This window comes from Hyperolius riggenbachi, chromosome 6 (assembly GCF_040937935.1).
Source record: "Hyperolius riggenbachi isolate aHypRig1 chromosome 6, aHypRig1.pri, whole genome shotgun sequence".
Lineage (NCBI taxonomy): Eukaryota > Metazoa > Chordata > Amphibia > Anura > Hyperoliidae > Hyperolius > Hyperolius riggenbachi.
Window position 1 is genome coordinate 169047588 of NC_090651.1, and position 23755 is coordinate 169071342.

General features: G+C 45.1%; 1 protein-coding gene across 4 annotated transcripts in view; it reads right to left on the reverse strand.

Annotated features, from left to right (window-relative positions):
• Nucleotides 1–23755, reverse strand: part of LOC137521230 (myomegalin-like) — a 403861-nt gene that overhangs the window by 6454 nt on the left and 373652 nt on the right. For all 4 annotated transcript variants that reach the window (XM_068240204.1, XM_068240203.1, XM_068240202.1 and 1 more), the window contains 5 exons: nt 22301–22527; nt 18131–18351; nt 12037–12177; nt 4452–4590; nt 2319–2365 (listed from right to left, as the gene is read on the reverse strand). In XM_068240204.1, coding sequence (XP_068096305.1) covers nt 2319–2365; nt 4452–4590; nt 12037–12177; nt 18131–18351; nt 22301–22527 — 775 coding nt within the window. The remainder of the gene's footprint in view (nt 1–2318; nt 2366–4451; nt 4591–12036; nt 12178–18130; nt 18352–22300; nt 22528–23755) is intronic.

Below are 23755 nucleotides of genomic sequence, written 5' to 3' on the forward strand. Positions count from 1 at the left end.
TAATCATTTCACCCAGTCTGCTTCCCTAGTAAAATGATTCAAATGATTTGGCTCAAAGATCTGGATCTTTTCAAAGATCCGGTTCGAATTATCCGAATCCTTAAAAAGATCCGGACTTCCCATCACTATCCTGGAGCAGCTGCTTTTAGAGCCGCATAATGCGGCTCAATCTGACGTCCAACTTCAACACCACCATGCGTTGCGTTAGGGGCACGTTATGCGACCTTAACGTCCCCTAAAACGCAACGTCTTGGTGTGAAAGTAGCCTAAAAGTAAAATTATATGTCAGCCTCTATATCCCTCTTAGTTCAGGTGTGCTTTATTGGATCTCAACACAACGGTCTGTGTCTTTGTGAATAACAACTAAATGTAATGGCATACTCAAAGATTCAAATGATAACTCACCAGTGAAATACTATTTTATGCCACCAATGCATCAGTTAACTATATCCTCTAACCTCTCCAACCACTCAAGAGGCTGCAGATCTCAGCAGTCTGGTAGATTTCTAACCTGTAGATTGTATCCTATAGTCTGTATCCTTTTTTTTTTCTCTCTTTTTTTTTTTTTTTTTTAAATCAGAATAGTATTATTTAGAAAAGAGGAAAATTCGGGCACTATAAAAATGTATAATCTGAGGGCAGAAATAATTTCTTCCACCCACTGAGATTTAGCCATTTAATTGGCTGTTACATATTTGGCTAAAAGCGGCGCAATCGCCTTTCCTCACAGTGATGGGAAGAAGTTGTACCGGCTGCATGGAGAAAGTACTTCAGATGACCCAGTGCCATTTTGACCATTGGGGAATGCACCAGGTAATGAGACATGTATTCAGATTAGCATTGTGATGTGGAAGGTAATGCTGGCCATACACCGGTGGATTATAGGTCAATCGATTCACCTATCGATTCTTAGAATCGATTCAAACTAAATGAATCGATCAAACATGAATTGATTTTTTGCCTATACCCTAGGGTCGATTTTTGTTCCCTTTTTCCACCTTTAATCGACTGGAGGCTATTTTGGATCACAAAATAAGTACCCTGATGAATCAGATTGAGTAAAGGTCGATCTAATACATAATGAAAAGCTCTTGATTCTTGTTCCATCAATTAAAATAACCCGACCTACTAGATAGATTCAAAGAATTCAATTGAAAATCGACCAATATTTAAAAATCGACCAATAAGAATCGATTCTACATCAAAATGACAACTCTATTTTTAAACCATTCGATTCTTTATCGATGTTAAAAATTGATCAAAATAAAAAATCGACCAGTGTATGGCCAGCTTAAGTAATACAGCAGCTGCAGATAGGTGCCCAATTGAAAGCCACTGGCAAACCATTTAGAGAAACCAGTCAAACAGGCTGGACACTGACAAGCAGCCGTGGTGGTAAAGATGCAAGTTATGTTTGGGGTCCTTGTGATATGGACCCATATGTGAGTTTAAGGTTTTTTTTTTAATATTTTGTTGTTTTTTTTAACAAAGCAAAATAAAGTTTGTGAGGTGGGATGAAATCTTAGTGCTGTAACTAATAATAATAATTCCTTTTTTTGTATAGCGCCTTTCTCCTGTCAGACTCAAAGCGCTTGTGAGGCAGCTACAAGAGCGCACTCAGTAGGCAGATGCAGTGTTAGGGAGACTTGCCCAATGAACTCCTTACTGAATAGGTGCTGGCTTACTGAGTAGAAAGAGCCAGGATTTGAACCCAGGACTCCTACATCAGAGGCAGAGCCCTTAATCATTACACTATCGACCAATAAGAATCGATTCTACATCAAAATGACAACTCTATTTTTAAACCATTCGATTCTTTATCGATTTTAAAAATTGATCAAAATAAAAAATCGACCAGTGTATGGCCAGCTTAAGTAATACAGCAGCTGCAGGACCAAGAGCATCTTTGCACGTGGAGATCTGGTGACTGAACGAGCTTTAGAACTTGGGTCTATGTAGCTATTTGATAAGCTCCCTGCTTATTTATGGTGATTTGATGGATTTCGAAGTCAAAATTGTGCTGAAGATTTGTTTATATTGACCTAGTCATTCTTTGGACTTGTCTTTTAGCAGCCAGACTGGTGTTCATTAGTTTTGAAACTATTGTACCGCGGATACCGTATCTACTTGTTAAACTATAAAAATAAAGTACTTCAACAATAATCAGATGCAGATTAGTTGATAAGTGATGGGTCATGAGTTCCCTTTTAAAGTGCTGATAAAGTAATAGAGATTATCGAGAAATATTGGAATTAAGGCATATCACTTGGTAGTTTGTAAACACACCATCTGTGCATACACAGGAACTTGCTTATTACCTGTAGATTTAACCTTGCTTTCTTGAGAATTCCACAGGTATTTGTAACTGTAATATAAATACAAGGTACATGAAAAGAATGTTTATACATCACTAGGAATAAGCATATAAAATTTCTAACAGTCAGGATTGAGATACAGTAGTGCAGTCTGTCACTATTTCTTGTTCTCAGCAAATAGGTGATGTTTATAAAAATGGACTATAAAGGAATTTGTTAAAACATGGAGTAAAATAATGGTAAAGATGCATAAAATCCAGTAGGGAACATTGTGAAAAGGAGATAAAAGAGGCACTGTATCTTTTAAACTCCCTTTATTGGTCAGAGTATAGCGATACAATGGTCAACAGCTGGGGTGACAGAAAGCAGTCTGATAGCTGTCTCATGAACTTTATAACTTCCTTAAGCCGCATCTACACACGTAGATGCGGCCGCGATGCTCCTTATCAATCGAGCCTGATAAGATCCAACAGGACGGATCTTGCTTCCGGCGATTCCCTGCTCGCTCCCCGCGAGGGGACAATGGCATGGAATCGAGCGGAAGATGAGCGGCGCCGGCGGGGACGAGCGGGGAATCGAATGTGGCGCACGCGCGGCGAGCAGGGACGCGCGCGGGCACGCGGAAGAGGCGATCCGGCGGCTAATCGAGCCGCCGAATCGCAGCCTCATCTACGCGTGTAGATGAGGCTTTAGAGGCTATGAACAAGACTTTGTTGTGAAACAGCTGTCAGACTGATTTCTGTCCCCTCTCCTCTCTATCTCTCTTTTTTAACTATTGTACCCAGAATAGCATGGCTCTGAGTCCAGCACTGTTGGTTCACATTATACATATTAATGCTTCTAGATGAGTCTTAAATGGCTTAATTCCATCCCTCCAGATTTAACATTACTCCAAACAGAACTTATGTTTGTTTTCACTATGAGAAAATCTCACCAGAATTCAAGCCAAAGAAAAGAGGACAAATGTTTCTTTAAAATTTGGAGGATGTTTATTTCCTGACAATTAACCGCAGAACCAGTGCCAGATTAAAGGGAACCAAGCATCATTTTTAACTCCTAGGGCAACTCAGTAGCAAATTAAAAATGCATGCTAAAAATGTGGCTCATTATTAAAAAAAACTTTCATTTTACATCATCTTTTTACATTTAAGGGTTAATTACAGGCTTTATTCATCTACTTCCTCCATCCGCAAGCCAGTCAAAGCAACAGAAAATGGAAGGCAGATAATGACTCTTCTAATTAGACTTAATTGCCCACAAGCGAAGATCAAACAAACTCATTAAGCATTAGGGAGGAGGAAGAGGATAGGGGGTGGAATAAGATAAGTCACAGGCAGTGAAAACAGAGCGGGTTGGGGGGGGGGTTAACCTCTCAAACATGGCAGCCCTTTCAGCTATTTGAAACCAGAATCTCTTTAAAGCTAAACAGGACCCTAGGCAGGGAAACCAGCTGCGCCGACAAAATAACCTACCTATCGAATCTTCCTAATTTCACTGACAAACAAATAGGCAGTAGGGTTAGGGTTAGGAAGGGGGAGGGGATAGTAAAGCCTATGGGATGTAGGTTAGTTCGACGGTGTAAGTTAATTTGTTGGAGCACCCCCCTCTATCTATTCCCCTTTTTTTTGTGTGCCGAATGTCAAAGTAAAAGCAAGCATAGCTATTAAAGTTCTGTCACCCAAAACAACGTGTCATGATGGTTTCAGATGACAACTTAACAGTGAACCCAGTGCAGACATTCTTGTTTGGCGTTGTACCAAGAAGCATGTACTATGACAACATTGCCAGCAGTGTGGTGAACAAATTCAGAGAAAAACCTGAGGCTGGAGCAGTTTTATAGCCACTGGACTGAGGAAGGTACAGTGGGATTCCGAATGCTGTCCACATAAACCCCTGAACAAACAATGACTGTGTTCCCCAAAGTCCACCGAATGGGCCCCAGGCAACTGCCTTATGGGAAATCCAGCCCTGGGCAGAACATATTAGAGTATTTATGGGCAATTCACATTAGCAAACTGGTACTGCTTGAGATCCCTATATATAGTAGCAGAATGAACTCACAGACAATACGATATTGACTTCCATTTGCTTTAGCATATTCAATTACAGAGGGAAGTTAGATATCACACAACTTACGTTGCTGCGATACAAGTTTCTCCATATTTTGTCTAGCCAGGTTGGACATTTTCATCTGCTGTGACACTTTCTGCAGTAGCATCTCTTTTTCTTTTAATGAACTTCTCAAAGTCAGGATCTCATCTTGCATTGCCTGCTCCTATCGTTGAAAAAGGCAACATTTTACGATGAAGTATGAATACATTCTTTGCGTCCAATGTCATGCTACCTGATTGCAGTTTATAGAAATTGTTTTTCTGCATGTACTTTCAACTTTATTAAGTATCAAATAATATGAACTTTTGAATTAGGATGATACCATTTATTGGCTAACTCAGAGGTAAATAAAAAAGTACCCTTTGGGCTTATAAGCCTTCTTCAGACTTTGTTCCTGTATATAAAAAGAAGTTAAAACACAGCTTATATACACTGGACATTCAGAGGAGAAACAATCTTTTGCAAACATAAATATGTTTACAAAACAAAGTTTCTCCTCCGAACGTCCAGTGTATATAAGCTGTGTGTTTTAACATTTTGTTAATGGGTCGGCGTCTACTGCCCGGGCCACATGCGAATGCACCCACATCATTGGGAGCGTACTGTGCAGATGCAGTACGCTCCCAGTGATGCGTTATGGTGTCTGTGCATGTGCAGAAGATGCTGGCCCATCGGGGTTCAGCGATCTTCAGTGGCTGCCAGCGGTAGATGGGAGAAAACCAGAGCCAGAGCGAGGGACACATGTGACTTGTAGGGACTAGAAGAAGCCCCAGGTAAGTAAAGATAGTTTATTTACTCACCACAATTGTCCTGTAAGCCTGGTACACAATAGTGCTGGTTTGCAGATGAAGCAGGCTTCTATGAACAGCAGGCATAAAATACTCTCCACAAATGAGGCCAATAGCCTCATGTCTCAATAGCGGAGCTATACTAGGCTCATTGAAAAGGACAATGACTACTTAGTCTGTCATCAATATTGCACAGGGGCAAACCCAGGATTTTAAAGGGGGAGATTCCTGAAAGGTCTCCCACAGCCACGCACAATACAGTACAGTATAATAATATGGTAGAACATCATGCTGGGTACACATAATGCAATTTCCCGTCCGACTGACAGAATCTGACAATTATTTCCTAAATGTCCGATCTGCTCCCAGAGCTGCTCCATGCTCTGTACACACACTGCTGCTCCATACTCTGTACACACTCTGCTGCTACATCCAAAGTTAACTGTAGCAGGGAAAGAAAGGGGGCAGGGCTCTGAGCTGCAGGATACCTGCAGATGTTCTAGTGCCTCAACTTGTGGCTGTCCTCAGACACTGCAACAGCCCCAATCTAAGGGGAGATTCTGGGCAGCTGTAATCCGCCCCCCACCCCCACCCCCTCCCCTGCATTTGCCTATGTTACATGACTAGAGATGGTGACAGTTTGCTAATGGGAGCAACTTAGCCCTTTTCACTCGCAGCCTTTTTGTTAAAGTGAACCTAAAGCCACACAAAAAAAATGAGATTAACTCACCTGGGGCTTCCCTCAGCCCCCAGTGGCGGCGCCACACTGGGAGTTACCCAGGCTTCAGCCCCAGCTGGCAACTTGTTAGCCCCCCCCTAAAGCCACCCCGCAGGCAATGGCAAGTCTGTACTCGCGGTACAGAAGAAAGAGGAGCAGGAGGACTGAAGGAGGCAGTGGGTTGGCCTGCTGGCTGTCAGTTCAAATGTCACGTAACCCCGCCCGGGTAATAGAGATGCACAGGCACAGAGCGGCCCGCAAGGGAACGTTCCTGGCAGTTACATTGTGTCACGTGACGACTTTTGTCATGTGCGACGCACGCAGTGTGCAGCGCGCTCGCCTCAACTCAGATGCCTGATCCGCCCGCCCAGCTTCAGCAGCAGGCAGCACCGGGAGACTCTGCAGCCAGGGAACCTCACGGTCGGACCAGACCAGACTGCGTCAGTCACACCTCACTACTAGTGAGAGTGACTCACACTTACAGACAGCGCACATGGCACACTATATCCGAGGCGAGGAGGAGGAGGACAGCACAGCCAGCCATTGACAGCCGCTCAGCAACAGCAGGGCAGGAGCCAGGAGGACTCAAGGTGGGTGGGCAGCCAAGTTTTTTACATGTGATGCTGGCACCAATTAGGCCTGAGCTCCCCAGCCCACCGCCACATGCCAGCCAGGCAGTGGCGGCTCCAGCTTCAGATTTTTGGGGGGGCTCAAAGGGGGCACGAGGGCTGGCAGGCCGGGCTTGGGGGGGGGGGGGGATTTGCGGTGCGTGAAGCGCGCCGCGGCGAAAAATTGGGCGTGGTCATGATGTCATGTGGGCGGGGCTAACTGTAATGTAGTTGTACAAGCTAACGTAGTTACATGGAGAAAAAAAATGAAGTAAACGCACATAATGACAGGTAGCCTTTCACCAGTAAATGCACATAAGAATCAGCTTTTCAGCAGTTAATGCACGTAATGACAGACAGCGTTTCCCCATTAAATGCACATAAGAGACAGCTTTTCACCAGTTAATGCACATAATGACAGACTGCGTTTCTGCAGTAAATGCACATAAGAGCCTGCTTTTCACCAGTTAATGCATGTAATGACAGACAGTTTCCCCATTAAATGCACATAGACAGCTTTTCACCAGTTAATTCACATAATGATAGACTGCGTTTCCGCAGTAAATGCACATAAGGGACAGCTTTTCACCAGTTAATGCACATAATGACAGACTGCGTTTCCGCAGTAAATGCACATAAGGGACAACTTTTCACCAGTTCATGCACATAATGACAGACAGCATTTCCCCAGTAAATGCACATAAGAGACAGCTTTTCACCAGTTAATGCACATAATGACAGACAGCCTTTCACCAGTTAATGCCCATAAGAGACAGCTTTTCACCAGTAAATGCACATAAGAGACAGCTTTTCACCAGTAAATGCACATAAGAGACAGCTTTTCACCAGTAAATGCATGTAATGACAGACAGCTTTTCACCAGTAAATGCATGTAATAACAGACAGCGTTTCCCCATTAAATGCACATAAGAGACAGCTTTTCACCAGTAAATGCACGTAATGACAGACAGCGTTTCTGCAGTAAATGCATGTAATGAGAGACAGCGTTTCACCAGTTAATGCACATAATGACAGACAGCCAGTGTCCCCAGTATATGTAGCCAGGCGTATAGCTGTCCCCAGTATATGTAGTCAGGCTAGTGATGGTGGGCTGGGGGCCCCAGGGCACCTCAGGCCTGGCTGGTGGTGGTGGAATGGGGGGCCCAGGGCAGCTCAGGCCTGGTGGGAAGGCCTCAGGCCTGGCTGGTGGTGGTGGGCCCAGGGCACCTCAGGCCTGGCTGGTGGTGGTGGGATGGGGGGCCCAGGGCAGCTCAGGCCTGGTGAAAAGGCCTCAGGCCTGGCTGGTGGTGGTGGGATGGGGGGCTTAGGGCACCTCAGGCCTGGCTGGTGGTGGTGGGATGGAGGCCCCCAGGGAGGGCATCTCAGGCCTGGTGGGAAGGCCTCAGGCCTGGCTGGTGGTGGTGGGATGGGGGGCCTAGGGCACCTCAGGCCTGGCTTGTGGTGGTGGGATGGGGGGCCCCAGGGAGGGCAGCTCAGGCCTGGTGGGAAGGCCTCAGGCCTGGCTGGTGGTAGTGGGATGGGGGGCCCAAGGCACCTCAGGCCTGGCTGGTGGTGGTGGGATGGGGGGCCCCAGCCCAGGGAGGGCAGCTCAGGCCTGGTGGGAAGGCCTCAGGCCTGGCTGGTGGTAGTGGGATGGGGGGCCCAGGGCACCTCAGGCCTGGCTGGTGGTGGTGGGATGGGGGGCCCCAGCCCAGGGAGGGCAGCTCAGGCCTGGTGGGGAAGGCCTCAGGCCTGGCTGGTGGTGGTGGGATGGGGGGGGCCCCAGGGCAGAAAAACAATTTGGAATTGGCAGTTGACGACTGGCTGGCTGGAGAGGACAGCCACCGCACCCACCTTGTCGGAGACGGAGTTCCGACTTCCAAGTCCTGCTGGCTGTCCTGTCAGCTCCAGTCCTTCAGAGTCCAGCCTGAGCCTCCAGTCCACTGTCCCGGGCCGTGCGCAGCGCTGTCTGACTGACACTGTCTGTCCGACCGTCCATGTGGGTCGGTGCCTGCCTGGCCTGGGTGGGGGTGTGTGTGTCACTGACACTGGCAGTCTGGCACTGCGTGACTGCCTGGCCTGGCGTGCCGCAGAGAGAGTGACGCAGACACTCTAAAGATGTTGCGGACTCGGCGAGTCGGTGGCAACTGGCTGCGCGGCGGGCGGCGGCAAGTGTCACGTGACGCCGGACGTCACGTCGTCACGTGACACATTTTATAACGCCGCATCACCACGTTCCTCCACCTGGGGCGGGCCGCCACTGCGTGACTGACTGAGGCTGAGCAGCAGCAGTGTAGGTGGGTGGGAGTCCGTGTGGTGCCCGGACTGATCGCTGATTCGCTGGGGACTGGGGTGGGTGGTGCCAGCCCAAGCCCTCGCCCTCCAGTCCTCCCAGGCAGCCAGGCTCGGCTCCACTGCATTGCAGACGAGCCGAGGTCGGGTCGGAGCGGACATGCGCAGGCGGCAGCCGGCGGCGGCGGGGGGGGCTTTGAGGGGGGCTAATGAGTTGCCAGCTGGGGCTTAAGCCTGGGTAAGCCCCAGCGTGGCGCCGCCACTGCAGCCAGGCCTGCCTGAGACCATCAGCCCAGCCCACCACCAGCCAGGCCTGAACTGCCCTGGGACCCCCAGCCCACCACCACAACCCAGGCCTGAGCTGCCCTGGGGCCCCCAGCCCACCACCACCAGCCAGGCCTGAGGCCATCAGCCCAGCCCAGCCCACCACCAGCCAGGCCTGAACTGCCCTGGGACCCCCAGCCCACCACCACAACCCAGGCCTGAACTGCCCTGGGACCCCCAGCCCACCACCACCAGCCAGGCCTGAGCCTGAGGTCTCCAGCCCACCACTAGCCAGGCCTGAGCTGCTCAGGGGGCCCCCAGCCCACCACCATCAGCCAGCCCTGAGGCCATCCGCCCACCATCAGCCTGGCCTGAACTGCCCTGGGACCCCCAGCCCACCATCACAACCCAGGCCTGAGCTGCCCTGGGGCCCCCAGCCCACCACCACCAGCCAGGCCTGAGGCCATCAGCCCAGCCCAGCCCACCACCAGCCTGGCCTGAACTGCCCTGGGACCCCCAGCCCACCACCACAACCCAAGCCTGAGCTGCCCTGGGGCCCCCAGCCCACCACCACCAGCCAGGCCTGAGGCCATCAGCCCAGCCCACCACCAGCCAGGCCTGAACTGCCCTGGGACCCCCAGCCCACCACCACAACCCAGGCCTGAACTGCCCTGGGACCCCCAGCCCACCACCACAAGCCAGGCCTGAGCCTGAGGTCTCCAGACCACCACTAGCCAGGCCTGAGCTGCTCTGGGGCCCCCAGCCCACCACCATCAGCCAGCCCTGAGGCCATCAGCCCACCACCAGCCTGGCCTGAACTGCCCTGGGACCCCCAGCCAACCACCATCAGCCAGGCCTGAGCCTGAGGTCTCCAGCCCACCACCAGCCAGGCCTGAGCGGCCCTTGGTGAAAGGCTGTCTCTCATTACATGCATTTTACTGGTGAAAAGCTGTCTCTTATGTGCATTTACTGGTGAAAGGCTGTCTGTCATTACCTGCATTTACTGGTGAAAAGCTGTCTCTTATGTGCATTTGCTGGTGAAAAACGGTTTGTCATTATGTGCGTTTACTGGTGAAAGGCTGTCTCTCATTATGTGCATTTACTGGTGAAAGGCTGTCTCTCATTACATGCAATTACTGGGGAAACGCTGTCTGTCATTATGTGGTCTGTCATTATGTGCATTTACTTCATTTTTTTTTTATGTAACATTACATTAGCTGGTACAACTACATTAGTTAGCCCCGCCCACACAACGTTATGACCACGCCCATTTTTTTGCTCCCTCCGTGAGCCCCGCCTGCCAACCCTTGTGCCCCCTTTGAGCCCCCCCAAAAATCTGAAGCTGGAGCCGCCACTGTCAGCCCCCTGCAGCCGATCGGTGCCCTCGCAGCTCCGTTCCGATGCCTCTGCACCCGCCGGCGAACACTTCCGGTTTGGCCGTCACCGGCCGACAGGCATGGGAACGCGAGTGATTGTTCGCGTTCCCACCCTGTATATCGCCCCCTATGCCGCTATTGGCCAGTTTTGTTAACAGAAATGCTGTAAACAACATCTCTCTTCCAGTGAAACACAGGAGCCTGCAATTTTCCGCCATATTTGTGTCCTGCACCGCGGCACATACGTCAGGAATGGAAAAATTGCAATGTTCCACTCTGCAGGGGGAAAGGGATTAATGAGGAAGGACTAGTTCCAATTTCTGGTTTATTATAACTTTCAATTTTACAACAGACACTTTACAAAATATAAAACTTTGATATTCTCACTGGTCGCCATAATAACGTTTATATCTGGATAGTCTTTCCATTTATTTTCTGAACTACATTTTCTTGTTCATGACACAGTGAGGGACATTTATCAAAAGTGCCTGAGACAAAATATTGGTAGGATTTTAGAAATCCATGCAGAACTGTCTCAGACATATTAAGAAATGACCAAATAGTGCAGCTTTCTTCTTAAATAGGCGAAGTTAGGAGGGTTTTTCAAACAGTGCAGTGTGTGAGGGAAAATGCTATTGCTGAGGTAACCAATACATCTGCTGTATTGCATCAATGCCCAGCACTGGAAGGGTTAAGTACAGAGCAGCTTCACAGGACACCTGGCGGCACTGGGGAGGAGCCCTTCACAACTCATGCCTAGCTTGCACTGCACAAGCTGCGTAGAAGTGCTATTAAAGGACCATTATCACAAAAAAATTAGGCAGTTAAAATCTGACAGAAGCAACAGGTTTTGGGCCAGTCCATCTCTTCAAGGGGGATTCTCAGGGTCTTCTTTGTTTTCAACAGCAATTCCTGAACAGCAGTTGCAAAGTCTGAGGGCCTGAGCCCACTAACACAGTTGTATCAGCTTCTCTCCGCTTTTCAGCATCTGTAAGGCCTCGTTCACATCATTCAGCACAGATGGCTGTGCGGTCGGAATGTTACGTGTATGATCGCATGCCATCTGTGCTACTATGCACTGCGCTGTAGATCCCATTCACTACAGTGAATGCGATCTGCACTGCGATTCTCGAAAATGCATGCCGCTGTGCGATAGTACTGTATAGTACAGTGGGCGGCATTGCAGGAAGTGAGGCGGCATGGTAGGAAGTGACGAGTGGTGCTACGCATCGCTGGAATGCGGAAGGAAGAGGTGAGTAATTACTTCCCCTCCTGCTGCCTGGCACACGCTGCGCTCATAGCTGGTGGGGGAGAGCAGGCCGCGGGACCCAGGTGAAGGGGTGTCCAACCTCCCACCCCACCACTGTGCCCGCTGCCCTCTTTCCTCATTGCTACCCCCTCCAGCTTGGCAGCCCCATCCACCCAAGGCTAGACAGGCCCCCCCTTTCGCTACCTGAAGAACCTGACTCACCATGCCTCATGGGCGGCCCTGGGCTGGTTCCCCCTGCCAATTAGAGCTGTTTAAGAAGAAAAAACTGTCAGTGATAAATCCGGCCCTGTTACCTCTTTCTTCTGCAGAATGTTGTTTTGTGTATTAGGGCTGTCTGTCCAAAACATGCTTAGCAGAGAATTAGATTTTTCCAGAATTTGATGAAGAATTTTGGTGGTAGATAAAAGTTTCTTGATACCTCCATATTCAATTACCTTACAATGAAGCAAACACAACAATTAATGTTTAGTGGTGCACCAAAAATCTCACATAGTAATAGATTTGTAATTCAGGTAATTTTAGGACAACTCTATCGGCTTGATTCATTAACCTCCTTGGCAGTTATCAGGCTCGGAATGGAAAAAAACAAGCCATGATCGGTAACCCTGAGTGTGACTCATGGTAGTCGCCGGCAGAACTGGGCACAGCATCCAGGCGCCCGGCAGCCATTCTCCTTCCTGTCCTCCAATTCTCTGCATCCCTCGGGTAAGATCGCCATTTGTTGTCATGATGACAGACGGCAATCTCACTACAGGGTTACAGCACCACCCGGAGGATGGAGGGACAACTGCAGCGTTTGATCCCAGGGAGGTGAGTAAGTGCTAGGCTTCTGCAGATCTACAGAACTCTGCTGCAGATCTCTTTGCGGTGTGATTTTTTCCCCCAGTTTTAGGGTGTAAAGCCTGCAAAAAATTGCACCGCTTTAAGATCCTAAAATCTGAAAAGAATCAGACTGCCAGGGAGGTTAAGCTGCAGGAAAGCTTAAATGGAGCTGCGCAAGTTAAAATGTAATTGCGCATGCTACGAGCAGTAGTGCTACGTAGCGTTTGCTGGAAACTAGAGTGCGCTGCTTTTACATAACACCTGCTCCTTTAATCCTGCCCTCAGCCCCTTTGGGTCCTGTAGCGTTTTAGGATGAGATCTCCGCATTTTGATTGGCCCAATAGGTTGCCTGCTTACAGCTTGCGCATTTACATTTTAACCTTCGCTGCTCCATTGCTTTAGCAGTGCAGCTTAATGAATCAAGCCTTACTATTTCTTAAAGAGACACATCTGATTGACCCTAGAATGCATCACAGACCACTATTTTGAAAAGAAAAACAGTGACATTGCTTATTTGGTTCAAATACAGTATACATAAAGCCCACTCAAGCCAAACTTTTTCTTTTTTTAATAAATTATATGAGAATTAAGGTAAAAATGTTCTATATAGAATGACAATGAGGCGCCAATGTAAGGTCAGCAGCTAGATCTAGATAGGAAGTACCCGCACTTGGCTCCTCAATTTAGAAAATGTATATGTGTAAATCTAGATAGCGCTAGTAGCTCAATGTCTGGAACTAGATGTATATAAATAACATAATCCTTGTTTGTAAAATAAAAGATATATATTTATTGTTGTCAATAAATAGTAGTCAAACAAACGTTAGAAATCACCTGCACTGTGTAGCGAACTCATTCACACTCAATCAGTGCATCCACCCCCCTACTGCAGTAGGAAAAAATAAATGCAAATGAATAAAAATCAAAAATCAAAAATATAAAAAAAAATATAAAACAAAATAGTAAAAATGTCCAGAAAATGACAAATATGAAAGTGCTGTGCAATAAAACCCAAATTGGTTGGATATAATGCCTTAAATGGCGCTAATGGAGTGACACTGGAAATGAGCTCCAAAATGATCCTACGCAATTGTGAGCGGTTTACTCAGCAACTTCACAATTGCATCGGATCCTTTTGGAGCTCATTTTCCATTTTTAGGACATTTTTACTTTTTTTATTTTATATTTTATTTTTTATATTTTATATTTTTGATTTTTATTCATTTGTATTTATTTTTTTCTACTGCAGTAGGGGGGGTGGATGCACTGATTGAGTGTGAATGAGTTCGCTACACAGTGAAGGTGATTTCTAACGTTTGTTTGACTACTGTTTATTATATTATTATTATTAATTGTATTTATAAAGTGCCAACATATTACGCAGCGTGTAACGATCGGTGTAACACCGAGAGGATCTGATTACCGGTGAACTGCAGTCTCACCAGGAATACAGAATATTATTGGTGATCTGCAGTATCACCGATAATCAGATATATCTACTAACCTCTGGACACCAGAAAGAACAAGTGAGTCTTAAATGCAACAATATACTTTGAGTACTTCTCCAGAAGTATGTTACTTCCTATGGCCTAGACTCTCCAGGGGGAGGAGCTAGGCTGAGGGTAGGAAGGACAGAGCATGAGTGATACCCGAGAGGGAGGGTGTCACTAACAGGTCTGGGAACTGCCTCTAACAGTAAGGCCAGTTCTCGAGGTCAGCAAGCCAGGTCGTTAACACACAGACAGATAAGGTACAGATTCAGGAGGCAGATACGGAATCCAATAAACAGACAGGGTTTGGCAACGGAGTATCAGAATAGCACAGTACAGAATCAGGAGGCAAATACAGAGTCCAGGAACGAGCAGAGTTTGGCAACAGGGTAACAGAAATAGCAAGGTACAGAATCAGAGTTCAGAGGAATAGTCAGACAGGCAGAAGGTCATAACAAACAATACAGTTCAATATTCCTTGATCATCAACACCTTTGGAAACTATGCTAGAACACAGATACAGACAAGGTCTGAGTGCTACCACGTTGTGATCGCAACGGCAGACAACCAGAGAATGACCAGCACCCAGTATATATAGCAAGGCGCTCTCCAGCACCTCCCCTAAGTGCTGGACCAATGGCAGGTGGTGAAAATGTCAGCTGACCCGCCTGGTCAGCTGACCCTTTTCTGGCTGTCATATAAGCTCTGCCTCTCAGCGCACGCGCGAGTCTTTCTGAACCTGTGTGGACTAGCAGTCCCAGCCACACCAGACATGTCTTGTAATGTAACCACTGATTCAGGCGCGGGGACCGCCGCCCCGCTCTCTAAGCAAGCGGCGGTTTCCCCGCGTCCAGCCGCAATGTCAGCTGCTTTGCCATGTGTGCAATCCGCTGCATCCAACGCGGACTCCACCGCTCTGCCCATGCGGCATGCGGCGGTTTCTTCACGTTGTGCCGCCATGTTAGACACGGAAACAGCCGCCTCACTCTGAGCCCTTGCGGCGGCTTTTCCGTGTTTCCTCACACAGCGCCAACAATAAATATATATCTTTTATTTTACAAACAAGGATTATTTTCTTTATATACATCTAGCTCCAGACATTGAGCTACTAGCGCTATCTAGGTCTACACATATATGAGAGTTAAAACATTTGCCAGGCTATTACTGCCATTTAGATTCTCTCATTTGCTGACACACAGATGTTTAATGTGAGACCCAGATAACAATGGTACAGGAAGTGAGGGACAGAAGTAAAACTCTTCACACTCTCGAGCAAGTGCTTTTCTTTAGTTTCAGGAAAATGTAACTTCACTTTATTCCCTGGTGACTGGGATGAAAATTGATTATAGTCTCCTCAAAGGAGAAACAAAGAGCAATCTAAAATGCCAAAGTGAACTGTACCTTACCCTTCTTACATACTGTAGTTATCAAGGTTAAAATAAAAAAAAACATATGCCCAACAAGTTCAACCTTTTGGCCCTTACTGGATCTTATTATAAAGGAAAGACATCCAAAATCAAAAATGTATTCCCTTGAATGTATGACGGTATCATCATCATTATATCTGTGGATGCCCTTCAAAAAAAGGAAAGCATCCAGGCCCTTTTTAAATGCATACACAAGTGAAACCTTGGTTTGCGAGCATAATAGTTCCAGAAACATGCTTGTAACCCAATGCACTCTTATATCAACACAAATTTTCCCCATAAATATTAATTGAAACTCAGATGATTTGTTCCATAATCCAAAAACATTTATAGAAAAATATTTAATATAAAGTACTGTACTGTATAAAGTTAAAATGTAAAAAAAAAAAAGTTTCACTATTACTAATAAAATCATTGCTATCTTTTGGCTCACCCCAATCTTTTTTTTTTTTGTGAGGTTTTAAAGAGACTCTGAAGGAACTTAAAAAACGGCTTTTTACCTATTATTTATGTTAGGCATGTTTGCCCCTGTTAAAACGCTGCTATCCCGCGGCAGAACGAGGATTTTTTATCCCCCAAATCCCCTGTGCAAAATCCCTGAATTTCTTGGTCATGGATTTTGCTGCCCAGGGAGACAGAGCTTTCGGCTGTAGCTCTGCCTCCATGTGCGTCAAGCAGTGCTGATCGCCGCCTCTCCCCTGCCCCTCTCAGTGAAGGAAGACTGAGAGGGGCGGGGATAGGCGGCAATCCGTGCTGATAGACGTGAGTAGAGGCAGAGCTGCAGCCAAAAACTCTGCCTCTCATGGAAGCGCTCCCCGCAATGTGCCCCGGGGGATTTGGGGGGTAAAAAACCTTCCGCGGGATAGCGGTGTTTTAATAGGGGCAATCATGCCTAACATAAATAAAAGGTAAAAAGCCATTTCTAATTGGCTTCAGAGTCTCTTTAAGAAGGATGTTATCCAATGACAGTTGCTTTTGCCTACTTTTGAAGATTTTATGAAAATTATGACATAGTATATATTCACTACACTCAGATAAAGGGTAATTAAAGAGGAACTTTATTGAAAATAAAATAATGAATAAAATTGCTTATTTTTTTTTACAATACTAATATTATTATAGATTATTCACTCAGTGTTTGCCTATTGTAAAATCTGCCCTCTCCTTGATTTGCATTGTGAAATTTATCACTGGTGGTGACATCTTTGGTTCTGCCAGGTGATCTGTATGGAATGTTCATTTACTGAGAGTTCTAAGCAGAGAGGGAGATATTGCTTGCTTGGCAGAATGCAACCAGGCTCACAGACAGCAAACTGTTAGGACCATGGTCATGACATCACACTGTGGGACAGGACAATGTCAGCCACACAGACCCCCCTGGTGATTTATTCCAGAAAAGGTAAAGATTTCTCATGGAAAGGGGGTATCAGCTACTGATTGGAATGAAGTTCAATCCTGGCTTAAAGTTCCTCTTTAAAGAGACACTGAAGCGAAAAAAAATATATGATATAATGAATTGGTTGTGTACTATGAATAATTACTAGAAGATTAGCAGCAAAGAAAATATTCTCATATTTTTATTTTCAGGTATATAGTGTTTTTTCTAACATTGCATCATTCTATAATATGTGCAGATTACACAACACTCAGCATTCAAAATGATTCTTTTAGAGCAGTCTGTGAACTAATGACCTCTCCTCTGCCAGAGGAAAAGTAAATAGTTCAGGAACAGTTGAGATAATAAAAGTGAGAAGACAGCCCTCTCCACGACTTTGAAAGTCGTAGAGCTTAATGGCTTTTTTGCATAGAGATAACAACTGGAGTTTCTTACCTCTTCCTGTACTGGAAACAATTAGAATGATGTATCTGATCTTAATGTTTTATTTCTTAGCTGTACTACACATACAAATCATAATATCATAGTTTTTTTTTCGCTTCAGTGTCTCTTTAAGTAGCATCAAACGGAGAAGAACCATTGGCTCACTGCTGATGATGTGACGTGCGTATACGTTTTCTGCTTGTATATAAAGACATTGCTTGCTTATCAAGTTGCAATTTCAATTTGGCGACAGTTTGGAACTGAGTTCTGTGCACATGCATCAATAGCCTGCATGCTTGTGATACATTCTGTTGCTATAACAATGCCTTCTGGTGAGATAACGCATCAGGCTTATTGCTCACTAATGCATCAAAGGGGGTTGGAGACCACTGTAAACATGCTAGATTCCCAGAAGAGACAGCCCAACCAGCCTCCTCAGCTGAGAATTATCTAGGGTGTGTACAAGGCTTTAGTCAAATCAAATAAAAAAATAGCCTTTTTTGGCATGACCAAGATTCATACAGGCATTGCCAAAACTAGAGTAAATGTGGGACATGGAAGAGGGTGGGATAGAGGTACAATGGGTAAGCAGCCCACGGACATTGTTTTATGTTTACAGTTCATTGATGCTCCTCTCTGTGTCTGTGACATGCTGTGACATAGTGTGCAGTAATTGTCACTGTGGAATCCTCTTCTAGTAGAATGTTGAGTTTTCTCTTACCCTCTAGTGAGTGAAATTCTGAAAAATAGGCTATTGGATTTTGGCCCCACCTATGAAAAACAATAAAAAAAATGTTGTGACTTTAGTTACACTGTTATGCAATAGTACCTTCATCCCATGGATTTCCGTGGGATATATTTGAAGAGATGATTGAATGTATGTCTCCAGTTCTTCAACCAGTGCTTTGCCTTGTGATACATGGTTCTTTAAAGCATGAAAATCAGTGTGTCCTATGATGTAAAGTTCATTCTTCATAGAATAAGACCGATCTATAGCTTCTGACTGTAGCCTTTGAGAGTTATCCAAAGATGGAGAAGTGCAACAGACATCTAAAAAATAAAATTACACATTGTGCAACTTACTGGAGCAACCTAAAGTACTGTATAATGATACGTATACACATATTTATACATGATTAGCAGAAAGCACTATGCAAAAAGAAACATTACAAAAATATTAAGAAATATTTCCACTAAGGGCTGGTTGACACGGGCCATGCAAGTTGTTTACCACCGGGATTGAATGCGCCCCACATTAAATGGCTGTGCTCATCTCAGTGCATTTACCATCTTTTGTGAGATTCTGAGAAGCTACGTGTAGCTTTCAGCAGTGGTTGTGTCCAGCAGTTTTATGCCCTTTATGGGGCTCCAAACGCAATCTGATGGTGGAATGATGGGAACTGATGATAAACACTTTTCTGCTTGGTTATAAAAGCCCATCTGAATCAGCCCTAAACTGTAAACTTACTTAGTACTTTATTAGGAATGGTACGCTAATACTTAATATGGCCTCTCATTACTCAAAAAATAGCCTCATTCCTTCATGGCATGATTTCTACAAGATGTTGGAAACTTTACTTTGAGATTTGGGTTTATTCTGCCATGACTGCGAAATGCTGTTTCTGCAAGAATTCATTTTATGAATTTCTTGTTCTACCAAAACACCAGCAGCCTGGACTGATGGCACTAGGTTTGGCCCACGGATTCATGCTGCTGAAGCCAAATACTGACCTTATCATTTGTGTGTCCAAACTGAAACTGAGATTCATCAGACCAAGCTACATCAGTTCTTAATTGCCCAGTTTTTGTGGCTGTCAGTCTATATTTTTCTATTTAAGACTATAAGAAATGCAAAGTCTGGACAATGGTGATACAAATTAAAGGGCAACGGTTATTGAATGTGCCCCCCCCCCCCCCAATTATATTTTTGTCAGTGAATAGAAAAGGACAAGGGAAGAAGGGATGGGCCGAATAAAATACCTTTGCCTATCTTTTGGCTGCCTGTTGTTCCCTGTTTTAGACAGTCTAGCTATAACATCCTTCTTATCACTAGGCATTATTTTTGACCTATTCCTCCTCATCTTTTTTTATTCTTTGTACACTTTTACTCTTCAATTTATACCTGTAATTACGGTACTGGTTTCATGGTTAGCCCTGTTTCTAGATATCTGCAAACAAATTTAATAATTAAAAATGCATAGAAGGAGGCTAGATAATATTATTTTCTACAGTTATTCTAGTTGTGGCACAAATTCTTGTATTGTGATTTCTCCTTGTAAGAAGGTTCTGCTGATAAACACCAATGAATCTCTAATCAGCATACAGTGTATTGAGTAACTTGTGCTAATAGATGATCTGGACCAATATGTCCTCTGTGTCAGGAAAGTATAGTAATAATCTCTTTTTACAAATGAATACTGTAACGATTGTGGAACTTTCTCCGTGATCAGCGCACAACGCGTGCGCTGACACGGCGGAAATCCTCCACAAGCGTATATTTGCAGGCACCCAGCAAAAGGTGCTACGCACCTGTAGAGGGAAATTCCTGTCGGCAGATGGCGCTGGGGAGTGCAGAGGAACCAATCCTCTGTACCTCCACAAGTGCCAGACAGGAATTGTACGAAGCGCAGAACGCAATCGCAAGAGAGGCGATTGCGAATGAGATTGAGCAAAGGGACAGGTTGTATGTGTGTGCGCCAATCCAGTCGCCACCCCGCGACCGCGCACACACAACAGCAGATACGAAATAGGAACGCGATCGCGAGAGGTGCGATCGCCAGACGTGACACAAGGCAGAACAGAATAGAATACGAGGGTAGCAAAGGCACAGTAAATAATACAATGAGAAGATGCGGAAAACAACAAACGCTAGCTAACCGCGAACACCGCACTCATTCGCAACAGTGCACGCGGTTATGCGCGGTCTTCACGTGATAAGCACAATAGAGACAAGCACGCCTAACTAACCATCGACAGACAAACATGAAACAGAGGACGCGAACGCTTGCTTAACGGTTACCTCACCGAGCCTCCAGCAAACGGTCGTAGCAGATAAGACAGACACACGAAAACAGGGACAAGCGAGAGATAGGATCCACAGCACTAGCGAAAAGTGGCTAGAGCGATCCAGGTACAGAGTAGCAGAACAGAAGGATCCCCAGCGCTAGCGAAAAGTAGCTAGCGCGATCCCAGGAGACAGAACAGAAGGATCCCCAGCGCTAGCGAAAAGTAGCTAGCGCGATCCCAGGAGACAGAACAGAAGGATCCCCAGCACTAGCAAAAAGTAGCTAGTGCGATCCCAGGAGAAAGAACAGAAGAGATAGCTAGTAGCAACCGCTGCACCAGCTATACTCCAAGAACAGAGATCAGAACCATTTCCTGTCAACCACCATAGGGACAGGACAATGGAAACAGGCAAGACAAGACAGAACAGGCAATACAGATAATACAACCTGACTGGGCTAGAAGGGGAGCCTAAAGCAACCCTCAGGAATTAACTATACTAGATAGCAATGGCTGACACTCCAGCAGTGTCCATCAGGAACAGACCATGGAAGGGAAATGACCAGCAAAGCCTTCTGGGAAACATAAAGCTCTTATAGTGCCAGTCATCAAAGAAGGTAGGTAGGGGATTTGCATAACGAATGTATGCAAATTCCCCAGCAAGAGAACAGACCAGAAACTTGCAATGGAAAGACAGGTCTCTGTTCCAGAGACCTGCAGCCCACAGACTAGAGGAATGGACAAACAGCTGTCTGTCTGTGCAGCCAGCTGAGCGGATCATCACAAATACATTCTTGGGTATGTTTCTGAAGAGTTCTATAGAGTTAACGCTTCTAATTTAAAAAGTACTCTGTGTTTTTTCTGAGACTTCTAGATTACTATTATATTCTGTTAATCGAAAATGGTTCTTTATACGCAAAACATTTCTGTCTTAATAACACATATCTCTCAAGAAGGAATACATCTTAGAATACAATATTTCCACTTAAGCTAATAATTAAAGGTTAATTAAAGGTTGAATACTCCCCCAAACCCTTAACAATCCTGCAGTGATGACAGGAGTTAATACTCCATCAGATTACACTATTATGTAATGAATTCATTGAGTACATCAGTTCTAAACTGAGCATAACTACTATGATCACCATGGTATGAAGAGATCAATAACCAAACTCTTGATACAGCTGAAATCCACGGAAAACATCCAAACATAGCTGATACGACAAAAATGCATGCAAATCTGTTAATTGGAAAATAATGTACAAAAGGTTTATGTTAATCATTATAAGAACCAATCTATCAGCGCTCAGTGTTCAAGTGGTGTAGCATCAAACTACCACACACTCCTTTGATTACGGTAACACCTTTAAAACATAAGTTTACAAAAGCAAATCATAGTGCAGACGTGTTAGCCAACTGGGTTCACCAAACATGTGTAGCCCGCACAACATGCAGCAAAGGACAGCCTAGGGTGTGCAAATCCGTCACCAAGATATCTGGGTCACGCCCCCTCCTTAATTCCCTGTTGATCAGATAGCTTATTGTAATCAGGTACATCAGAATGCAGTTTCTCCATTTTAGGCATCCATCCAAAGTAAACAGCCTCTCGTGTAAAACCAGCATTTTAATAAACACACTCTACAATCCTCCTACGTACATAAAAACATCTTTACGGTTGCCCATCAGGTTATATCACCATCTCCTCAGAAGCAGTCCCAGTTGCGGCTTGTCCTCAGCTCCCTTTCCTGTGTAAGTTTTCTGTGTCTGCCGTGGACGTTGGGTGGTCTGTACTACAGTGGCCCACCAAAAGTATAAGTACTGGGACTGCATACTAATTGGAAGCGCGGCTTTTACTTTTGCTTTTTAATAATCATAAACTTTTGGACTTCAATTACAGAAGCAATCCAGATTACAGATAAGGAAACAATTGCAGCAGAATTAAAGCAATGAAAGGAAGTAATCTTTCAATTTAAGTATCCAAAAGAGCTTTGGGTACCTTTGTCCTTCGTTTTGCTTTTATTGCAGCAGGAGTAGCCACTAGTCTCTGATACATCTGAGTAGTTATCCAGATCATCACTGACAGAAAAATGGTCATCTATAATCGAAGGTGTTCCATCCGATTCACATAACGAATGGCTGATGGTGGAGGAGATTGATCCTCCTTTCACATAAGACTCAGAATTCTCCATTATTTTGCCATTCTGATTATCTTGCTTTGTAATCCTATTAGGAGAATGTTAAAGAGGAAAAATCAACACAATAACAGTAGTGTAACTAAGGCCCCAGTGCGAGTTTTACATGGGACCCCAAGCACTGTATTGATATGGCAACTCAACACCAACCAAGGACAGTTGCAGTATCTAAGAGGAGTAATCAGAAGGGTGCAGTTTGTTGAGGATTGTTACTATTCAATGCACATATAGAGGTGTTCCTTACCAGCATAGCACCAATGAAAAGCTAATAAGATGGATGAAGGAGGGCCCCTAATGGGCCATTCTGGTCCAGGGGCCCCGGTGTGATTGCAACCTCTGCATCCGCTATTGCTACGCCTCAGTCTGCACAATAAAGTGGAAAGAACTGACCGCAGCATGCATTTATGCATTCACTAATAAAGTCCAACTTTAGGTCAAAAATATTTCAGTTCTAGCTAGTGTGCAAATGTTTACTGCATACTTTGGGTTTTTATGGTTGTTATGTCCTGATTGTGAATATCTGATCTCAAATCTTTTCCCTGAGACATTTATGGACTTTGTTGTCTTTAATGTAAAGCATGGTGGTCTTGAGGATTGAAGAGAAAAAACAGGCAGACAATCTTGGCAGAAGTGCTAATTATTTCCCATTCTACAAAATAGTTTTTTTCCTTGTTTGAGAGATTGCATCACTTCCTGCCAGGAAAGGAAATTAAAGAAATTCTCCTCGATAGAAATAAGAAATAAATGATTTAACTGGCATAGCACTAAACTACACAGCAGCTTGCAGCTGCAATACCACCAAGATAAAACAACTGTACCATACCACATGTTTCCATTGTCCATATACAGTATACTCTCTAAACAACAAAGTCCAAAAGGTTTTACTGAAGTTTGTGAAGGGTTTAAAGATGGTTAAGTTGTGGAATTCTCACCACACAAAATGAGTAATAACTGTGGGCAGGAGGGAGTCCACTTCACACCCATGAGCTACAAATTGGTCCCTGCTTTCCAGAAGTGCTTATTTTCCTTTCCTGTGCAAACTACAGGAGATGTATGATGTTAAATATGAAGGACATGTCTTTTGTTTTTCCCAGCCCATGTAACAATGTATAACAAAATGGCTCTCCACAAGAGGGCATGAACACTGAAGTTTAAGACATGAACACCTTTTGCTGGATATTGAAAAGGATGTAAGAATGGCTTCAGAATACTTTTCAGATATTGCTATCCTATATAATAAAACCCCTGTGTCTCTGCAT